This window comes from Lissotriton helveticus, chromosome 11 (genome assembly GCF_964261635.1).
Source record: "Lissotriton helveticus chromosome 11, aLisHel1.1, whole genome shotgun sequence".
In the NCBI taxonomy this organism is placed as follows: domain Eukaryota; kingdom Metazoa; phylum Chordata; class Amphibia; order Caudata; family Salamandridae; genus Lissotriton; species Lissotriton helveticus.
In genome coordinates, this window is record NC_136072.1 from 1,155,798,507 (window position 1) to 1,155,817,567 (window position 19,061).

Below are 19,061 nucleotides of genomic sequence, written 5' to 3' on the forward strand. Positions count from 1 at the left end.
AAGAAAGAGTCGGAATTTCTGATACAGAAAAATCCACGCACACCATACTTTTACACAATACCGAAGGTTCATAAGAGTTTACAAAATCCACCTGGCCGCCCAATTGTGTCCGGCATTGCATCAATTTTAGAACCTTTGTCTAAGTTCGCTGACGCTTTTTTGAGACCTCTGGTACAGTCAACAGATACATATCTGAGGGACACCAAAGCGGTCCTACAGTTACTACAAAACCATCCATTTGACCCAGACTCGCAGATGTTGCTGAGCCTTGACGTAGAAAGCCTCTACACCAGCCTTCCACATGACGAAACCCTCCAAATCATCGAGGAGGTGCTACATTCCAACTCATGGAAATACCAAACCCCCGAGGCGTGGTAATGGAGTGTATTTCCATAGCACTAACCAAGAATTTTTTTGAATATGAAGACACTCTATATCTGCAATGTCATGGAACCAGTATGGGGAGTACTTTCGCGCCGAGTCTGGCGGGGCTGTACGTGCACCATCTGGAGTCTACCAAAATCCTCCATCCTAACAACCCTTTCAAGGAAAAAATTTGCACCTGGCGACGCTACATAGATGATGTCTTGGTCATCTGGGAGGGGGACGGCCAATCAATTATGGATTTCACGACTTGGCTGAACACACAAAACACTTTTCTCAAGTTCACCCACCAAATGTCCAATGACTCAATGTTGTTCTTGGACTTGAACATCTACCATGAGGCGGGGTTTCTCAAAACAGAGACTCATTTCAAACCCACGGCGAGGAATTGTCTTCTCAGGTTCGACAGTTTCCATCCACGTCACCTGAGAGAAAATCTGCCATACGGACAGTTCCTGCATCTACGCCGCAACTGTAGCGACGTAGCCAAGTATAAATCCCAAGCCCTAGACCTAAGTGAAAAATTGAAACAGAGACTGTATCCAGACAAAGTCATAAAGAGTGCAATGAAAAGGGCACGGAATAATAACCGGGAGGCTCTCCTTGAGGATAGAACTCCCAGAGAGAACACAGCCAACAGACCAGTCTGTGTTACAACATACAGTTCAGTCTCTAATCAAGTCTCCAAACTGGTGAATAAACACTGGCGCATCCTGACGAGTGGCACCTTGGATTTGGAGAAACCTTTGTTTGCCCACAGAAGGGGCAAAAATCTAAAAGACATTCTTGTGCACACGAGACCTCTAACCCCAGTGATCCAGCAAACCAGGTTACAAGGACTACGTGGACACCATCCATTTGGGAACTGTAACAGTTGCCATCTAACTAAAAAAAGTCAGACCCTCACTTTCAAGAACGGCACAAAGTGGGAACAACGAGCGTTCACCAACTGTAACAGCAGGAACGTGGTTTATCTCATCACGTGCCCATGTAACAAGGAGTACGTGGGCATGACCACACGAGCTGTGAGGATCAGAATAAACGAACACAAGAGCAACGTGAGGTGTAGAAAATCGACAACAAAAATGGCAGCACATTTTTTGGAGGCACAACATTGTGTAAATGAACTACACTGAACTGTGATTGAACAACTACCAACTGATGTTGGTTTATTTGAGAAGGAGCAGAGGTGGGTTTTCCGTCTGGGAACGGACACCACTGGACTCAATGACTCCATTCCATGGAGCCAATTGCGATGACCGATAGGCTCCCCTCTATAAGCACACTTGCTCCATTGGGCATTGGCAAAAACCCTCATTGAGTCAACACACCATTTACACATCCCAGAAATAGTGAGTCTCCATCAGACCGATATCCTTGGTATGGTTGCCCCTTTACATATTTTGGGACACGAGACTTCCCTGTATGAAGACATAGCACATACACGTTTTATTTTCTAACCCCATGGGCGATCTATCAAAAGTAAAACCTCATATTTTGTATCCATAACCGTTCTGGGTTTCTTAAAAATCACTGCACTCGCGCGAGTAGCTAGCGTTTTTTCGCGCATGCGCGAAGTAAACAGGGATTCCTGTTCAGAAACACTTTCCCTGCGCGCATGCGTTTGAGGGAATGACACGCCCCCCACTAGCGCGCAGTACCGGACCTCCTTGCGAAGGACATTGTCCTTCTTTGGGCATATTCCGTTTTCAATTACGCACTAATTGAAGCAATTTTGGCAGTATATAAGCATGTAGATCAGCACGACTCGACATACCATCGGAGCCGCGTTGAGGGGAAGGCAGCCCATCTGGTCATGCAGAATCCGTGAGTCTGGTCATACTTGGTAGTGGTATTTACATTACACCTCAGTACTAGCATTTAAGACCCTAAAAACCTACTTTTAACATCCTGTAGGTTGCCACATTGAGCAGGAAAAAAAAAAAACAATACCACGCTATGGCTCATGAGGCAAGCCAGCCTTTATCCTAAAGTAAGCACTATTTATACAAATGTCTTTATTCCTACAGAATTCCAATTTAGGGATTATCATGGCGATCTGTCTGAACTAGCGTGTGTATTTGTCTATGTGTTTGTCCTTGTTCTTTTTTTCTTTTTCTTACAGGGTTTTTGGACCTTATTTTGGTTCTTCATCACCCCCATATGTACTGAATTGATCATCGACGTCCCATTGTGATGTTATGATTTAATACGTTTTTTGTTTATTCACAGGTTCTGTACTATTAACGCCAACTGGGCGCCACAGACTTTACTTACAATAACACTAATAGGTACATTTCACCTACTTAATTTTTGTAGAGTACACTTTTACATCTACATCCCATGTGCGTAAGGTGAGGATAGTTGTGCATATCCTCGTCCTGAAGAAGGAGTTCCCACACTCCGAAACATGTCGACGCACTTTTGAGGTTGACGTACCCTAATATGTAACAGACAACCTCACCCTGCACCTTTTTACCGATACCAGCCGAGGGCCTAATAAAAACTTTTTATTCTTTTTCCTACGAGCCAGGTATCTTTTAACCACCTCACCACTCACACCCTTTTTCCTCTCACACACACCAACACATAGTTCACCTTCAGTGCTCCTACGTAGTCGTGAGTCGCAGCACGCCGCATCCCGTAGAGGGGTGCGAAGACCCCGATGATGAAGCATGACACCAAGGGGCCTGTTGGTGTGTGAGGGGTATTCAAAACAACACTGTGTGCCCCCCACCATTGTAGGGATCACTGCCACTACCAGAGTGGATTCTATTTTGTTTATGTAAATTGCCAGGGGAGACCGAATCCACTTCCTCCTCTCCCTCCCTCCTTTTGTTATATTCAAGCTCTAAAGCCCGCCTGTCTAGCATGGAGCAGTTGATGATACTCCAGATACCTTGAGAGTATCTTTAGTACGGGTTGTTCCAAGATCTTAGCTAGAAAGGGGAGCTGAGAGATGGGCCTATAGTTCTTTAAGGTAAGGGTATGCGCCCCAGACTTTTTTAGCAGGGGGTGACCCTGGCTTCTTTCAGATTTGTTGGTAGATAACCCAAATCCAGAAAATTATTGAGTAGTCCCAAGACCTGCTTCTCTAGCCCTGGCAGGGCCATTTGAAAAATCCTCGGAGGGCAAGGTTCTGCTCGAGAGCCTGATTTGGTACGCTTTGCTAATGATACCAAAGTGGCTGAGTCAAGATTAGGGAATTTGAACAGCTGACTACTAAGGCAGGGAGGAGGGCTAGTCTGGTCGAGGGAACTAGGATCAGTGGGGGTTCTAGCAATTTCCGAGACGATATCCGTGACTTTCTAAAGGAAAAACTCCTGAAAAGCATCACAATCTACGGATGCGATTGTGGATTTCTTCTCGGTTTTTTGACTCGGTTCCTTCAGAATGGCAAAAGTCTCTTTTTGTTTATTCTCTGCCAAGACAATCCGTCCCTCATAATATTCTGCTTTCCTAGCTAAGATAGCTGATTTGTAAGTAGCAAAAAGGGCTTTGTAGGCATTTAGCTCTACTGGCTCATAGCTTTGTCGCCACCGCCTCTCAGCTTGACGGAGGAGTTGTTGCTTTTCTCTTAGTGGTTCATTGAACCATGGGGCCTCCTTCCCTTTATCTCTGACCTTTTCTTTTCGTTCTGGTGCCACTATTTAATCGCCTGCTGTAAATGGGTAAATAGGGCTTCACTTTCATAGTTCAAATTGGCCCTTTCCGTACTAGGGGGCGGAATTGAGTGCAGAGTAGCTATTAAGTGATCTGCCTCAATATTTTTCCAGATTCTTACCTTCCTCCACAGAGGTAGGGGTTGCGATAATTGGCTATCACTTGGGACCCAACATCTCAACAGCGAGTGATCGGGCCAGACACAGGGGCTGATGTCAGTTATCTGTGCCCGAGGCTATGAGGTCCAAATAAGATCAAGAGTATGGCCTTTTACATGGGTAGGACTGTTAACCACTTGCTGCAGGTCCATCGAGAGCATAGCGGTCTCAAATAGACCCGCTGCTGACTCTCTCTGTGTCTTGTCCCAATGGTAGTTAAAATCCCCCACTGCTAAAAGACATTTATATCTAGAACATAAATCATTAATGAGTTCAAAAAAGAGCTCATTAAAACTAGGGGTGGTCCTTGGGGGCCGATAGACTACCATGAGTGCAATGCAGGAGGACTTAAAAGAGATTTTTACCTCCAAGATATCTGCATTGTGGCAACTTTCTGCCATTATGTTAATGACCATAAGGCTCTTTTTGAAAAAGAATGAGACCCCCCTACCCCCCCCCTCAGAATCCCCTGATCTATTTTGCCAAAAGGCGTCAAATTCTGTGGGAAGGGCTGCGACCATATCTTGGGCTGACATGTCCCCTAACCAAGTTTCCGTAAGCGCCAGGATATCTATGTCCCCATCTTGCAACAGGGAAAAGACCTCAAGATGGTGCTTCTGCAGAGAACGAGTATTAAGCACCGCTACCTTCAGACCCTATGCTGTAGGGGCATAGGTCTGTCCCTGAATCCCCAAATGAGAAGGCCTAGCCGCCGCCTCCATACTGTTACTCCTCAGTAGGTTTTCAGTCAACAGCCTTGCCAGCACATTATCCTCCAACATGTGATGACCCAGACTGAGGGATCGTAATGATCCCGCTGCATAAATCAGCAGTGGAGGGGTTCGCCTTTGGCGCGTCTTCGGCGCCCGCTGCATTTCAGCCCCATCAGCTGATTTTAAAGCTGCGGTGGGCGAGCCAGTAGAGAGAGCTGGAGCACGTCAGAAAATGGCGGCGTCAACTGTGCTACCGGAAATGAGTGATACAGCTGTGACCGTCACCCTAAACTCCCTTCACACAATCAGCACTCTAGAGCTGCAATGGACCAGGGAGGGGTGATCGGCATGCGGCAGGTGAGCGAGTTTGTAATACCCCCAACAGTTTAAAATAAAGCAAGTTTGAAATGCCCCCAACAGTTTAGAAAAGACAGGTTTGTAAAGCCCCCAACAGTTTTAGAGTCACCCTAAGGGCCCAGTGGGATTTGAATTTAGTCTGTGCGCTCCTCTCGAGCCTCTTCATAATTGTCCTCTCAGGCTTCTAACTCTTGAAACTGCTTTCCTTATTGCCATCACCTCTGCTCTCAGAGTTAGTGAGCTTCTGGCTCTTCCTTCCATGCCTCCTTAACTACCTGTCCATCCGGATAAAGTAGTGCATCGAATCAAAGCTTTGTTCCTCCCTAAAGTGGTCACGCCCTTTCATGGAGACAATCCATCATTCTGCCCAACTTTTACCCGCCCGCATCCCTTCAAAGAGGGGGAGACACTCCACCGCCTTGAGTTAAAAACGTATGTTGTCTTTCTATCTTGACCGTACCATAGGCTTCTGAGTGGATGATCAACTCTTCATCTGCTATGTGGGTGCCAGGAAAGGTTGGGCTGTGCAAAAACAATGCATCTCTCTGCATTAAAATATGTTATGCATTGGCGAAGAAGGACCCTCCTGTGGGGCTGCATTCTCACTCCACGAGAGCAAGAGCAGCAACCACTACGGTAGCATGCAGAATCTGTAGGAAGCTGGCTCTGTATATACCATACCAAAGTGAGGTATAGTGTGCACAAAGTCCAGTGACACACCAAAGGTAGGCAGAGGTAAAGGTAGATAGCACCTCGCTCTCTATTTGTGGTAATGTGGTTGAGCAGTAAGGCTTTATCAGAGGACATTGTTAAGCATTTGTTGTACACACTCAGCAAATAAATTCACACACTCAAAGACTGAACTTCAGACCAATTTTTTTTGTATAAAAATCTTTTAGGTATTTTATTTCCTAGAACCAAGCAAGCCTGGCACAGGTAAGTGATAAATAACTTGCAGTAAATGCAATACAGTGTGGATTATAATTGTATATGCACTTTGTTTTGACTCAAAATATTGTTAATAAGAAATGCAATGCTTTGCAAATGCAATAATTTGTATAGGATTTTTTTGTAAAATTACAGGTAAGTTACTTTTGAGATTACTTTTCTTACACAGTGCAGTATGCCTGGATACTGCCCTGGGACATTTCCTGTAAATAGGTAAGTAAAATCGTTTTTGATAGTAGAATTTTAAAGAATTTCTTTAGGTATTCCAACTCCACACTTTAAATCTTTTCACAGATAAACAGTCAATGTTATCCTATAGAGGAAAATAGTGTTATCGGTCTTAAGGTAAGAACTTGGTTGTGGGAGTTGGTGGTCTGGGGTTAGTATAGGGGTCCCCCAGGGTCAAGGATGCACTCTTGTTACACCCTCAGCTGCACTAGCGCGGCTGGGTGCAGAGTGCTGAGGCCCAGTGTTATCCAATGGGGGATAGAGGGCCTCCGGTTGGTGGCTGCTGGTGAGCAGGCCACAAGGTTGTGGGAGCCAAGCTCCTTGTGTTAGGCTCAGGGCAAAGGGGGAACCGGTTTAGCACTCAAAGTGCACCCTGCGTGCAGGGAGCTGTTTTGCCGTCGAATGCCTTGTTGTTTTCAATTGGGATTTTCAGTTTTGGTTTTTAGCTGCAGGCTCGTCCAAAAAGACTTCCGGGAGGAACCAACAGCTGGGCAGGTCAGCTGGAGCGCCTGGGGACTTAGGTGCACCTCGTGTTCTTTTCTCCAGGGCGGCTGAATGCAGGGTGTCTTTTGTGGTCAGATTCCCCTCACTGGGCCATTCGCAATTGGGGGAGGAAGGTCGGGCTGAGAACAACTGAGCTGCAACTGTTGGTCAGAAAGAGGGATAGGTGTGATACAGCAGTGTCACCCTAGCAAAGGTTAAAGTCCCCAAAGAAGATGTATGAGGCAGAACGGGTTCTCTCAGCAACAAGTTCTATCAGTTGGTCAACAAATACTAGATTATCTCCTGGCAGGGTGATAAATAACATGGAGTATTGTTCCTCATGTAGTTTGGGCAGTGAATATTGTTTAGTTACTTTTGGTGGCTGTAAGTATCAATAAAGGAATAACTGAAAAGTTCTTACCTTTGGTCCTGACATAGAATTGAAGATGAGTGTCATGAAACAATTTGCACTGAATTACACAGTTTGGTAAAGTAGAGAAGCAATGATTATTACAACAAGAAAACTGAAAGTTGATGTAATTGCCTTCTTCCCAGGTGCTTAATCTTTTAGTGCTCTGTTTCCGGTAACTGTCTTTTATTTGTCCTTCTTCCAAGACGCAGAGCAATGCATGTGTGCAAGGGATAAGGTGATTTCAGGGCCCATCAATGGATGAGGGTTACAACAATTCATCTATGTGAGGCATGTGCCAGGCCTTAATATTCAAGATTTGCACCCTAAAATAATGTGGCCGTTGAAGATGTCACCACCTTGAAGTTTATTCTCTTTCTGTCTAGCCCCAGGTTACGCCAACGACAGAGAAGGAAGTAACTTGTGTTGCTACTCCAGCATTAATCCTCAAATTGCCATCTCCAGTCCTTCAAAAATCCTTTACCCTCCAGGTAAGTAGGCACACCTCAGAAATAAATATTGTATGAAAAGCATGATATAGCAATACAATCTCACTGTGCTTTATTTACGCCTCTGGTAACTGAAGCGGAACTGGTGGATGTAATCTGTTTCTTGAAAACCAGTGGACCAGATTAAGGGTTTGTCATGGTGAGTACATGAATGACCTCCTATGAAGATTTAGAGAGGGTTTGAAAGAGTGCAGTGTGGTGATTCAGAGACTGACATCAATGGTGTATTACACCGTGATACTACTTGCATGAAAGAAAGGTTTTTAAAGAGGAGTATAAAGATTTGTGCTTTGGATGACAGTAAGCGCCGAGGACAATGTGGCCTCTTCAGTTGGTTTGTGTGATGACCTTGGCTAGACAATACAGAACTTTTTTTAGTTTTGACAAGTAGATCATTTCGCAGTCCCTCTGTCAGTTTTTGCAGTCGTGCGTTTTTCCATGAAATATGGTGAGAGCAAGTTGTGTGATGTTCAATGGTAATGTGTCTAGGTAACTTGGCTGTATAGTGTGGACATTATTGCACAGTTGTGGGTTGATGTTGTGGTGTGGTATTGGCTGGATTTTGTTTTAGTAGTGGCAGGACCTTACCTTGTAGTACTGGCTAAACCTTATGTGTAGTACTGGTTGGACGTAATGGTGTGGTAGTGTTGGGTAATTAAGTTGTGGTAGTGGATGGGTGTTACGGTGTAGTGGTGGCTGGACATTATGATGTGTTATTGGCATTTTGTTTACCATGCAATTTGACATTGGCAATGACTCGTCTTGCAATCGGTAAATTCAAGCCTTACCAATTGATTATGGTTGCAGGTTGGAGCCTCACTCATCTTATGCTGATTTGTTCGGTTCAGATCCTTGTCCTGGGTTGATGGCTATGTCCTATTCATTAAACTGTTGGTGCGTGACTTTAATGTTAGGAAGCATATGCTTTTACTAGTTGCTTGTGTGCTTTCCAGGTTAGTAGATGCATCCATTGCCCAAAGGTGTGCAGGTAGACAGAGGGTCGAGTTTATTTTTATTTTTTTGTGTGTATGAAGTAGAAATTAGAAACTATATATTATCGCAAAGTAGGGACTTTGTATTATGTTCTCTGGGTTTATTGATTACAACTGTGTATTGTCACTTTGAGTGTCGTTGTTTTTTTGCATCTGCATTTCGCACTCCTGGGTGTTGATGAAGCAGTAGGTTTAGGGGATAATTTTGATGAGCCATAGGAGTGAATCCATGTTTAAATGAGACTGTATAAAACACATGATGTTTCCCAACAGCATTGAAGATAACCGGTCCTTGCATTGTGTCGCCTGTGATGAGTGTGCTGGTCAAAAACATGGATTTTGTATGTTATATGTGTAGCAGTAGAAGTTAAGGCCAACAAGGGCTGTGATGCTATGTAGTTTTTTGAAGTTGTTGAACATGGCTGACAGGAGTATTGTGCTTCTGTGAACAGGAGAAAGGCCTGTAATGTTGAAAAAGGGCAGCTTTTTCCCTTGGTATTTGTTCAACTCATAATATCCATTTAGATAGTTTTGAAGTATTGCTAAATGATTTACTCTAGAATGTATATCGCCTCTTGATGAGTCATTTATACTTTATTGGATAAATAGAAGGAAATCCTTTGTTTAGTGCACTATGTGCCTCTTGGGCCATTCATGGATATCTTGGAATACTACCCAGCACAGTTTCCCTATAGAATTTACAAAATTCACATATGTGTTGGTCAGGAACGAAGCTATTCAGCCTTATTCTGCCTTCTTTTAGGGACACTAAAGAGAAACTCCTGCCCAGTCTGCCATCATAAAGCCACCTTGTCATAAAGTATGTTCTCAACAGGTGCTAAAGAAAGGTTTTGTCTCTTTTCTTATTTGCAGATCAGCTCCGATCCCTCAATGTATATAGAAGTCGAGAACGAAGTGACATCTGTAGCAGGCTCAAAACTGAGCCGGTTAAAGTGTATCCGTGAAGGGAAAGAATGGGAAACCGTTCTCACAAGTCGAATCCTGACAGCAGCTGGCAGTTGGTAAGAGCTTCCAAACCTGACCTGTGGCTCAGCAAACTCCACCACCTTATGTTTTCATCACTTTGTTTGATCAAGTTCAGTTGACTTCTGCTCTGCTGCTAGAGACGGGTGATGTGTTAATGAAGTCTGGATGTTGGGTGAAAGTCCTCCTCATAGCTTTGTGAAGTTGTGCCACCATGACCTGGGCAGTTTTCTTGACAGCCCTTTGTGTTTTCCCCCTATTGAGCTTCTTAATAATGCAAGTTCACTGGAGATGTTCCCATTTATCAGATTTCGCAACATAAGTGCTTGACCTTGGTGTCGGAATGGAAGCCAAAATGCACTTCCTTTTTGTGAGAGTGGCTCCTGACATTTTTGGACTGACAGTGTTTTTTTTTGGCCCTGGTCTTTTTGTCTGTATGCCTTCTGGAGGTGTTCTCCCTACAGCCCCCTCCCTGTTAATTATTTTCATCCCTCTATGACTGGCATCCTTTGGTTTCATTATTTCACATATGAAGAGCGCCTTTGTTTAAATATGCTAGACTCTTGAAATAAAAATAGTGTATTATATGTGCATGTATTTAGCTTTTCAGTGCATTACCGGACAGGTGTCACTCTGCACTGTGGGTTGTTGGACTGTAGTGTGACCAGTATGGAAATTGTTTTGATATTGTTTGTGATCACCAGAGTGAATTTGGTATCCTTTCATTAATCGCTTCTCCTAAATGTGTAGGGGAAAGAAGATAGTGATTATTCTTTCCAATTGCGATGTGATCACCCTCTTGGTAAGTGTTATGTGTCGGATGTGGGTGCTTCTTTCCATGGACTTTGCCTTCAACACTAGTGTGACCTCTTGCATCTCAGAAAAATGATCAGCACTACAGGTCTAAAGCGAATGCTGTTATCAGTGACTATTATGTTCGTGGAATGTAGCTGTAGATACACACGTCTGCCTCTGTAACTGGTGTGGTCTCTCTCTTCTAGTGAAGTGGTTAGTGTCGCCTGCGAGAAGAGGACACTCTCTGTATTCTCAGGCTGTGGGCGACGGCTTCTGCCCCCAATCGTCCTCCCGTCCCCCATCTCTACCTTGCACTGTACAGGCTCCTATGTCATGGCTCTGACCGCAGCTGCTGCTCTCTCTGTGTGGTGAGTACTCCATGTCAACTGGGTTGAAAGCAGTGTTTGTAAATCTTTGTAGTTTTACTGCATACAGTGTAAGTAAATCAAACATCAAAATCGTGTGGGGTAGGAGGAGTTAGGTTATGGTGAGAGGTAGTGAAGAGACCAAACTTCTCCGGAATGAGCTTGAGTGCAAGGATGAACACAAGTGGAGAGAGGGGCATCCTAGGCTTGTACTTCTGTAGAGAACAATATTACTTGAAAGCATCCATTGGTAGTGATGTTAGCTCTGGGTCGGGGCACAGTAATTTGATTGTTTTGATTACTTTCTGTGGAAGGCCATAATGTTTCAAGGATTCATACAGGTATTTCCTTTCAACGCAGGCAACTGCCTTTTTTGACGTTAAGGGCACTTCCACACAATCACCACACCATCACCAAAACCTGTCTGGTCTGCTTTGATTGTGGTATGATTTGTTCCTGTCAGGACGCTGGTGTCTTTGCAAAGCTTTTTACAGTGTGTTTAATTTTTGGTGATCTTTGCCTTCTTTCGGTATCAAAGTTACGTTAGACTCCGTGGAGGAGTCTTGGGTGAGTGATCATTGACACAGAAGTTGAATGGACTTGTTAATCTTTGATGTAGATCTGTTAAAGAAATGTTGGTGGAATTGAAGGGTATCCATCAGGTGCCGTAGCATTTTTTATTTTGAGTGTTGTGGCCTTGGTTTCTTTGCCGTGATGTCCCTTTTCAAGACTATTACATGTTTTTGACTTAACCTCCTTGAGATAATGTCTGCTTTGGTCCTGGGTAGGAGTGCTTTTACTAGTACATAGCTTTTTATTGAAATGGCGGAAAGTATTGTTAATATCTGTGTCTTCGTTTTTAACAAGACTGTCTGTGTTGCTAATGGAGGAAATTATTTTCCTTTCTTATTATTGTTTGTTATTTTGCCACCTCCATTACCTTCCCTTTAATACTTCGCTTCAACTGAGAGAAGGAAACAATCCGTGCTTCGTGAGATGATCAGCATTATTTTGAATGTATGGATTTTTTAGTCGTTTGATTGCTTTTAAAGCGTACAGGTGTCTGTTTGAGGCTTTTCTTCCTTACAAGGCAGATAATCTCTCCCTGCAAGTTTACATTTTGAAAGCTGGTTTTAGCGGAAATAGGGTACTTGTTGATTTGGAAGAACTCTTTTGAGAAGTCTTGAATTTTTGGATGAACTTTTTGTCTTCAAGTAAAATAATATTCTATCTCCTACGTGTGTTTGTGTTCTAGTGGGTGGGCATATCAATAGACATCTAAATCGTTGTGTGATCTAAAAGTTGGATTGGGACGATTTCTGCATATCGTGAAGTTAATCAGGTTCTTATCACCAATAGGTAGTCTATTCAGGTGTGAACTTTGTCAAACTTTCAGTAGAACCGATCGTTTTGCTGGTTAGGGTCTGCAAGCCTCCATTCTTCATGTACATTATCCTTTTCACTTAGCACCTAGAAAGTGTTTTTGGAATGTGTTTAGAATGTATCTTGTAGAAGATGTCATATCCAGCAGTATTGTACAGTCACTAGCTAAGATTAGGTGTGCATCAGCTGATACTTTTCTTTTTTTCTGATTAGCTTCCATTTTTGAACCCAGAACTTATGATTGTCTGAGTGGAGTGCATACATCTTAATAGGGCAAACCTTGAGCCTACTTGCCATTTAATGCCTGCTGGGGATGACATTTCAGTAGCTTTGATTTTCTTGTGATGTAGTCTGGTGACTTTTTTAAACATGTGCTTTCGAAAGTAACTGCCCTTTCCACTCATTTTTGTTTAAGTTTAGAGTATTCCACTTTATCCGGCTGGCTGAGATGTAAGAGGATCTTTTGTCAATTACATTTGGTTTCTTTTTTATTCCCGTATGCACTGTTTTTTGTCATCTGTTAGCTCTTCTGTCATCTCTGGGTGTAAATTAAGAATTGCAGAAATGTATTTCTTTAGCAAATTAGTTGCTTAAGTTTACATTCTCAGTTGTTTTCTGCTTTTCCCTTCACCTAATATGGGAGCTTGTTCGTTCAAGAAATGGGCCACGGTGAATGTAGGTTTGTGTTTTATTGCTGGAAGATGACACATTTATTTTCGATATACACCCTACTGAATGTAGCCAACAGAGCCATCAAACTAAGGATGTAAAAAGCATTGAAGGGTTGTGCCACTCTTCCAGGAGGGCGCTGAGTCTCTTCATTTTTATTGTTTGGCTTGACAGTACAGCTGTTGCCAGACAATTATGTGAACATCACTTTAGAGGAGCTTTAGCTCCGCCCACATGTTGGTAGTCAGGAGTACATGTTTTGATTGGGCAGAAGTTGTGTGCTTCCACAAAAGTGATTGCTCCTCACAGCTTTAATCATCTTGTTTGTTTATCCAGTTGGCTGAGCTTAAACTTTCAGGGGCACACACATGGCAGTCTAATTGTGTTTGTCTTTCTCTGGCGACAGCAGCACAGATGGGAGGAAGGCAGTCATTAACCTACATAGATTTTTAGGTCTGCCTTGACAGTATATCTATCACCTGACCTTTTAACCTACTCCTATATTACTCTACAGTTCTTTGCTTCCACACAAACGCATATTAATTTCTATACTATTTACTTGTAATGCTTTACATTGCCATACCACACGCCTTTAAAGCCAGACCTATTGGCATTGCCAATGCTAATTTAGATTAGTTTGGGTAAGAAGTTGAACTTCCTGCTTATGTAGCTGTTTTTTTCCATGTATCATCAGTCATGTATTACTTCATTGAGTTAGATTTCCATTTAGGTGGTCTCCTGTCATCATCTGGTAGATTGTTCTTTGAAGGTTGGTCATGGTCTGGACATCGGAATGATCTGGATGATTTTGTTTCCAACTCCTGTTCTGAGTCTTCCTAAGAACAATATTCAGTCTTCAGGGTACTCAAAGGTTTTTTCCTGACTGTATATTTGTAGGAAGCTGGCTCTGTATATATATACCAAAGAAGATATAGTGTGCAGAGTCCTGTGGATCCCCAAAGGTGTTGCAGAGGCTAAGGTAGATAATATCTTAGTCTCTTTTGTGGTAGTGTGATTTAGCAGTTAGGCTTGTGAGTGGGTAGTGTTATGCATTTGTTGTACACATTCAGACAAGAAATAATGGCCCACACTCAAAGAATGAATCCAGACTAATTGTTTGTATAAAAATATATTTGGTTTTATTTCTAGAATCAAGTTGTACTTCTTACAGGTAAGTTAAAATCTTCATACAGTGTTACTTTTCAAATCACAGTGAACACTGGCTTTGTAAGAACATTCAGATTACTTTTGTACTTGAGAAAACGATTTGTAAGCTGTTAAAAACACTTGAAATTACCTTTAGACTACTTTTGGATCACTTCGGGATTATTTTTTCTAGTTTAGCATGAAACAGACTCCTAACACAGTTTGAACAGCACAGGACATCAGCAAACAGGTTAACCCTTTTTAAAAACACTAAGCTACCTTTGTTGCACTACAAGGCAGTTCAACACTAAGAAGAATTTCCAGAAAAAAACCACCATACAGTCCTAGGGAGAAAAACGAAATGCTAAGTTTACAGGTAAGTAAACGGTTTTAGCAATGAAGTTTTAGAGGGTAGAACCAAGGTTCCCCAAGGTTCAGGTTGGCACTCAAGTTGAACCACCTAGGCGCCAATGTTCGCCAATGGGGTTGGGGGCACCTCGGTTGAGGTCTGCTCACGGGAAGGCCACTCGGTCTTGGGAGGCAAGCTCCTGGGGTTAAGTTAAGGGCAAATGAGGTCCCACGTTAGCACCAAGACTACACCACCAGTGGCACAGGGGCGGCTGGGTGCATGGTGCTTAGGTGGTATCGGAAGCCCACTGTAATCCCATAGAGTTTGCCGGTTTTGAATTCCAGCTGCATCGTCGGTCCAGGAAGTCTTCTGCGAGGAACCAACAGCTGGGCAGGTAAGCAGAGATGTCCCTCGTCGTCAGGACACTTTGAGACCGTGTCACCAGGACGCAGGGTTGGAGACTGCAGGGGTGCCTTTTGATGTCGGGAATCTGCTTACTGGTCCTGTCGCAGTGGAGGAATGTCGTCGTGAAGAGTCTGCAGGCGTCAACACGGAACCTTGTGGTACTGCAACAGTCAGGGTAGGGTGTGGTTGTGGACCCTATGTCAAGAGGCTCTTCGCCTTTGGACATGGCTAGAACATCAGGGCTTATCCCTGGTGGTTCAACACCCGGCTGGTTCCCTGAACTCCACGCCAGACGAACTCAGCCGCTGGTGCATGATGGATCACGAATAGCGTCTTCACTCAAAGGTGGTGCAAGGTCTCCTCCAGCAGTGGGGAGAGCATTGGTTTAGATCTATTCGCCACTGAAGAGAACCCGCAATGTCACCAGTTCTGCTTGTTGGAGTTTCCCAAGGCGGCACTCGCTCGACTACGCCTTTTGCGGCCTCCTGTATGCCTTTCCACCTGTACCACGTCTACCCAGAGTGCTGAATAAGATCAATCGCAACCGGGCCCAAGTCACTTTTGTGGATCTGGACTGGGCACGAAGAGTCTGGTACCCTGAGCTTTTGAGCATGGCCATCGATCCTCCGAGCAGACTACCTCTTCGAGAGAATCTTCTGTCGCAGCAAGGGCCGGTTCTCCACCCGAACCTGTCCAGCCTCCACCTACTTGCGTGGAGATTGAGCGGCAACAGTTGACAGCTTTCGACCTTCCTCCTGAAGTCTGTAACGTCATCTTGGCAGCCAGGCGCCCCTCCATGAAGACGGTATATGCCTGTAGATGGAACATATTTGTGGCATGGTGCACAGCAAAGGCTGTGGATCCCCTTTCTGCCCCCCTATCAGAGGTTCTCCTCTTCATTCTATCTTTGGCCCAACAGGGCTCTGCTCTAGGCACTCTTAAAGGCTATCTTTCTGCCAGTTTGGCCTTTCTTTGCCTTCCTGTTCAGCCTTCTCTTTCAAGTCCCCTATAGTAAGCAGATTTCTGAAAGGCATTACTCATCTTTTTCCTCCTTCTCCTTTCATAATGCCCCAGTGGCATCAAGATCTGTTATTCTTTGGCGAAAAAGGAACCTCCAGTAGGGCTGCGCCCACACTCTACCCAGTCAACGGCAGTCACTACTGCTTTCGGACGTGCAGTTCCGTTGGTTTACATCTGCTGGGCAGCCACGTGGGCATCCCTGCACACGTTCACGAATCATTACTGCGTGGACAGCCAAGTCCGGAGAGACTTTTTCGGCCATTCTGTTCTCCAGGACTTCCTGGTATGAACTTGGTTCGCAGACCCACCTCCGGGGTTGGCATTGCTGGGATATCTATTCTAAGGTAAGGAATCTATAACTACGGTCTTCTTAAAGGAAAACGGGGTGTATTTAAAAAAATAAAATGAAACTCTTGTTTCATTTTCTAAGGGCAGGTAGTGGTCTCTGGTACGACTGCCTGCCCTTAAAAAATATTTTCAGAGCCTGTCATAAAGGGGAAGGGGTCCTTTGGGGACCCCTTCCTATTTGCGACTCCATTACCACCCTCTTAAAGAGGGTGGTAATTTGCAAGTGTTTTGCGACCGCAATTGTGGTCGCAAAACATTTGTACATGGGTTAGAGAGCCGCTATTTGGAAGGAAACCCCCCTTCCAAATAGCGAGTCTCTAAACCCTTTTTTGCGAGTCGCAATTCATTTGCGACTCCCAAAATTGTGTTAGTACATGGCCATACCAATATTAACCTGCTCAAACAGATCGCTAACCCATTAGCGCATGCTAAAAGTGGTCGTACATCTGGCCCTCAGACTCCCATTTTGGAACCTAGCTGGTATCTGTACCAAATTGTACAAAATACTGATGAATAGAAGGCTTGAATTAATCTCCGCCACTGGCTATTACTGGGCTGCAACCAATCCATTGTTATTTTGCACTCCGTTTGTACCTAGCCGTATTCAAATCAATCTTCACCCTGTTCCAATGGGAACAGTCCAGCTGATACTGCAAGGCTTATGGTTTGAAGTAACCTCCTGTGCTTTGCATGAAATTAGGTATTGAAGTAAGCAGAATCGAAAGTGGTACATGTGATGCTACGTAATCTGTTTGCTTAAGGTGAACTGCATTCCAGCCTACCACTTTAAGGTTTATTACTGTTATGTTAGTCTTAATAAAGCACTTAAATCTATGAAAGATCAAGTGATAGTTACCAGTAACGACAGTTCCCCAGCATTTCTTTCCTCCCCTTTCATGTGGCGCTGTTAATTGACAAGCCAGAAAATGTGATAGTTGGAGTCTGAGGGTAGTAGAGGCCACTGTGTCTCGAGCTGATTAGTCAATGTTTGGGTCAAATAATGATGTTGAGAGACTACATGTAGTGAGTGGTGGTTTCATTGTTAAATAGTGTGCAGGAAGCCTTTTTTTCATTAGGTAAGCCTCATGCCAGCCTTCCACTGTTATCTATGAAAGAGTCCATGCTGGGGAAGGAAAAAAGTTACTTAACTGTAAGTTCTCTAGAATTGGCTTCTGTCATAGATTGGCATACGACCCATTTGCCTCCCCTTTCTTAAGGTTCCAGTTAGTTGATAATTACACTTAAAGATCTAGGAGATAAGGTAGTTGGAGCTGGTTAAGGGTTAGCCTCAACGGATTCAAGAAACCAGCTGCATAATGTTTGCAACACATAGGTTGTTGAAAGTATTTGAATAATTTTCTATCAGGTTGTTATGCTTTTTAATTTGCAATGTAATCTGTTAATGTTTTGATCTTTTACTAATCCTCTTGCAGGGATGTCCATAAGCAGTGCGTCATCGTCAAAGAGGAGTCCCTGCAGACAATTTTATCAGGTATGGCCTTGTAATCATTGCATTAAATGAAGAAAGGGTGTTCAAGTGCTGTGCAGATGTGGATCATAAACAGTTGGAGGTTCTTGATAGCCAAGTTGGAAGTGTGGGCCATGCAGTATTCCGATAATACAATGGTGCCCATGAAGTTGTAGGAGTCCACTAAACATATCCTAGCCTCTAAGCTATGATCAATAATAGACAGCAAAGTGTCCAAGTCCCCTTCAGATCACTACATTCCCAAGACATGAAAACACCGCCAGCTAATAGCTGTTATCAAAAGTTGCATTGGTTAGGTCAAAGGAAAAGTATGACACCCTCTTGCACTCAAAGGTTGTGCTTCTTGTCTTCCTGTATACTGGCTAGTATGAGGGTGGAGCTCAACTGGGTTTTTGCTCAGCAATCTTAGTCATGGTCTACGGAATCCTTCCCATAAAATAAGCAAGAGTTGTTTTATGCACTTTGCTGGTCTGGTTTGGTGTTCACTGCTGATTAATGCATTTGGTATTGCCCTGCCGATTAGAGGGTTTTGTACACACATCTGATTTCTCCTTTAGAGTAAGATTGGTGAAATATAATAGGTCTGCTGTGTTTGGTGTTTATCAGCCAGTACAATGTGATTCCTAGAAAGTAATTTTTTGATCCTGGTTTTGAAACGCACAATGTTGTCTACAAAGCAGCCATTCATTGTACATGGCTGCTACTCCCGTACACTTCTTCCATTGAAGATGCTGCGGTTAGCCCTGTGGCACCCAGCAGCATCTCACTCTGATATGAGCCAGCCACTGGTACGTTTGTGCTGCACAAAAAGAATTACCCAGAACAGAACATTGAATCTGCTCATTACTGCACCTGTTGCAGCACTTGGACCATACTTAGTGACCGCCTTTAATGAGATAAAATCCGAGGGTTCCCAGATCCACCGGCATTGGCTTAGTTCCATGCGTCAACAATGAATTAGATAGCCATTTGGAGCGCAGCCCTGACACTAGCTCCCATAGCCAATCGGCCTTTCCTTTTGGACCTTATGTGTTTAGCCATGTACATTATCCTGATTACTAGGCCTTGAAAGCCAGCAGTTGTCATAGTGCTGCTGCTTGTGTGGTATCATTATCACTAAGCACATTGAGCAGGACTTTGAGTTTGCTGGTAATGCAAATTTCTCCACTTTCTGATAGAAATAGTAAACGCAGGTAAGAAGGGCTAAGCTCATTAGATACAATTGTGTCACAACTGATTTCTGTTCTCCAGTCTGGTCATACAC

The 19,061-nt window shown here is 43.7% G+C and overlaps 1 protein-coding gene across 2 annotated transcripts in view; it reads left to right on the plus strand.

Annotated features, from left to right (window-relative positions):
- Positions 1 to 19,061, plus strand: part of HIRA (histone cell cycle regulator) — a 383,198-nt gene that overhangs the window by 309,606 nt on the left and 54,531 nt on the right. For both annotated transcript variants that reach the window (XM_078667954.1, XM_078667955.1), the window contains exons 17-20: positions 7,730 to 7,834; positions 9,718 to 9,866; positions 10,830 to 10,991; positions 17,742 to 17,800. In XM_078667954.1, coding sequence (XP_078524080.1) covers positions 7,730 to 7,834; positions 9,718 to 9,866; positions 10,830 to 10,991; positions 17,742 to 17,800 — 475 coding nt within the window. The remainder of the gene's footprint in view (positions 1 to 7,729; positions 7,835 to 9,717; positions 9,867 to 10,829; positions 10,992 to 17,741; positions 17,801 to 19,061) is intronic.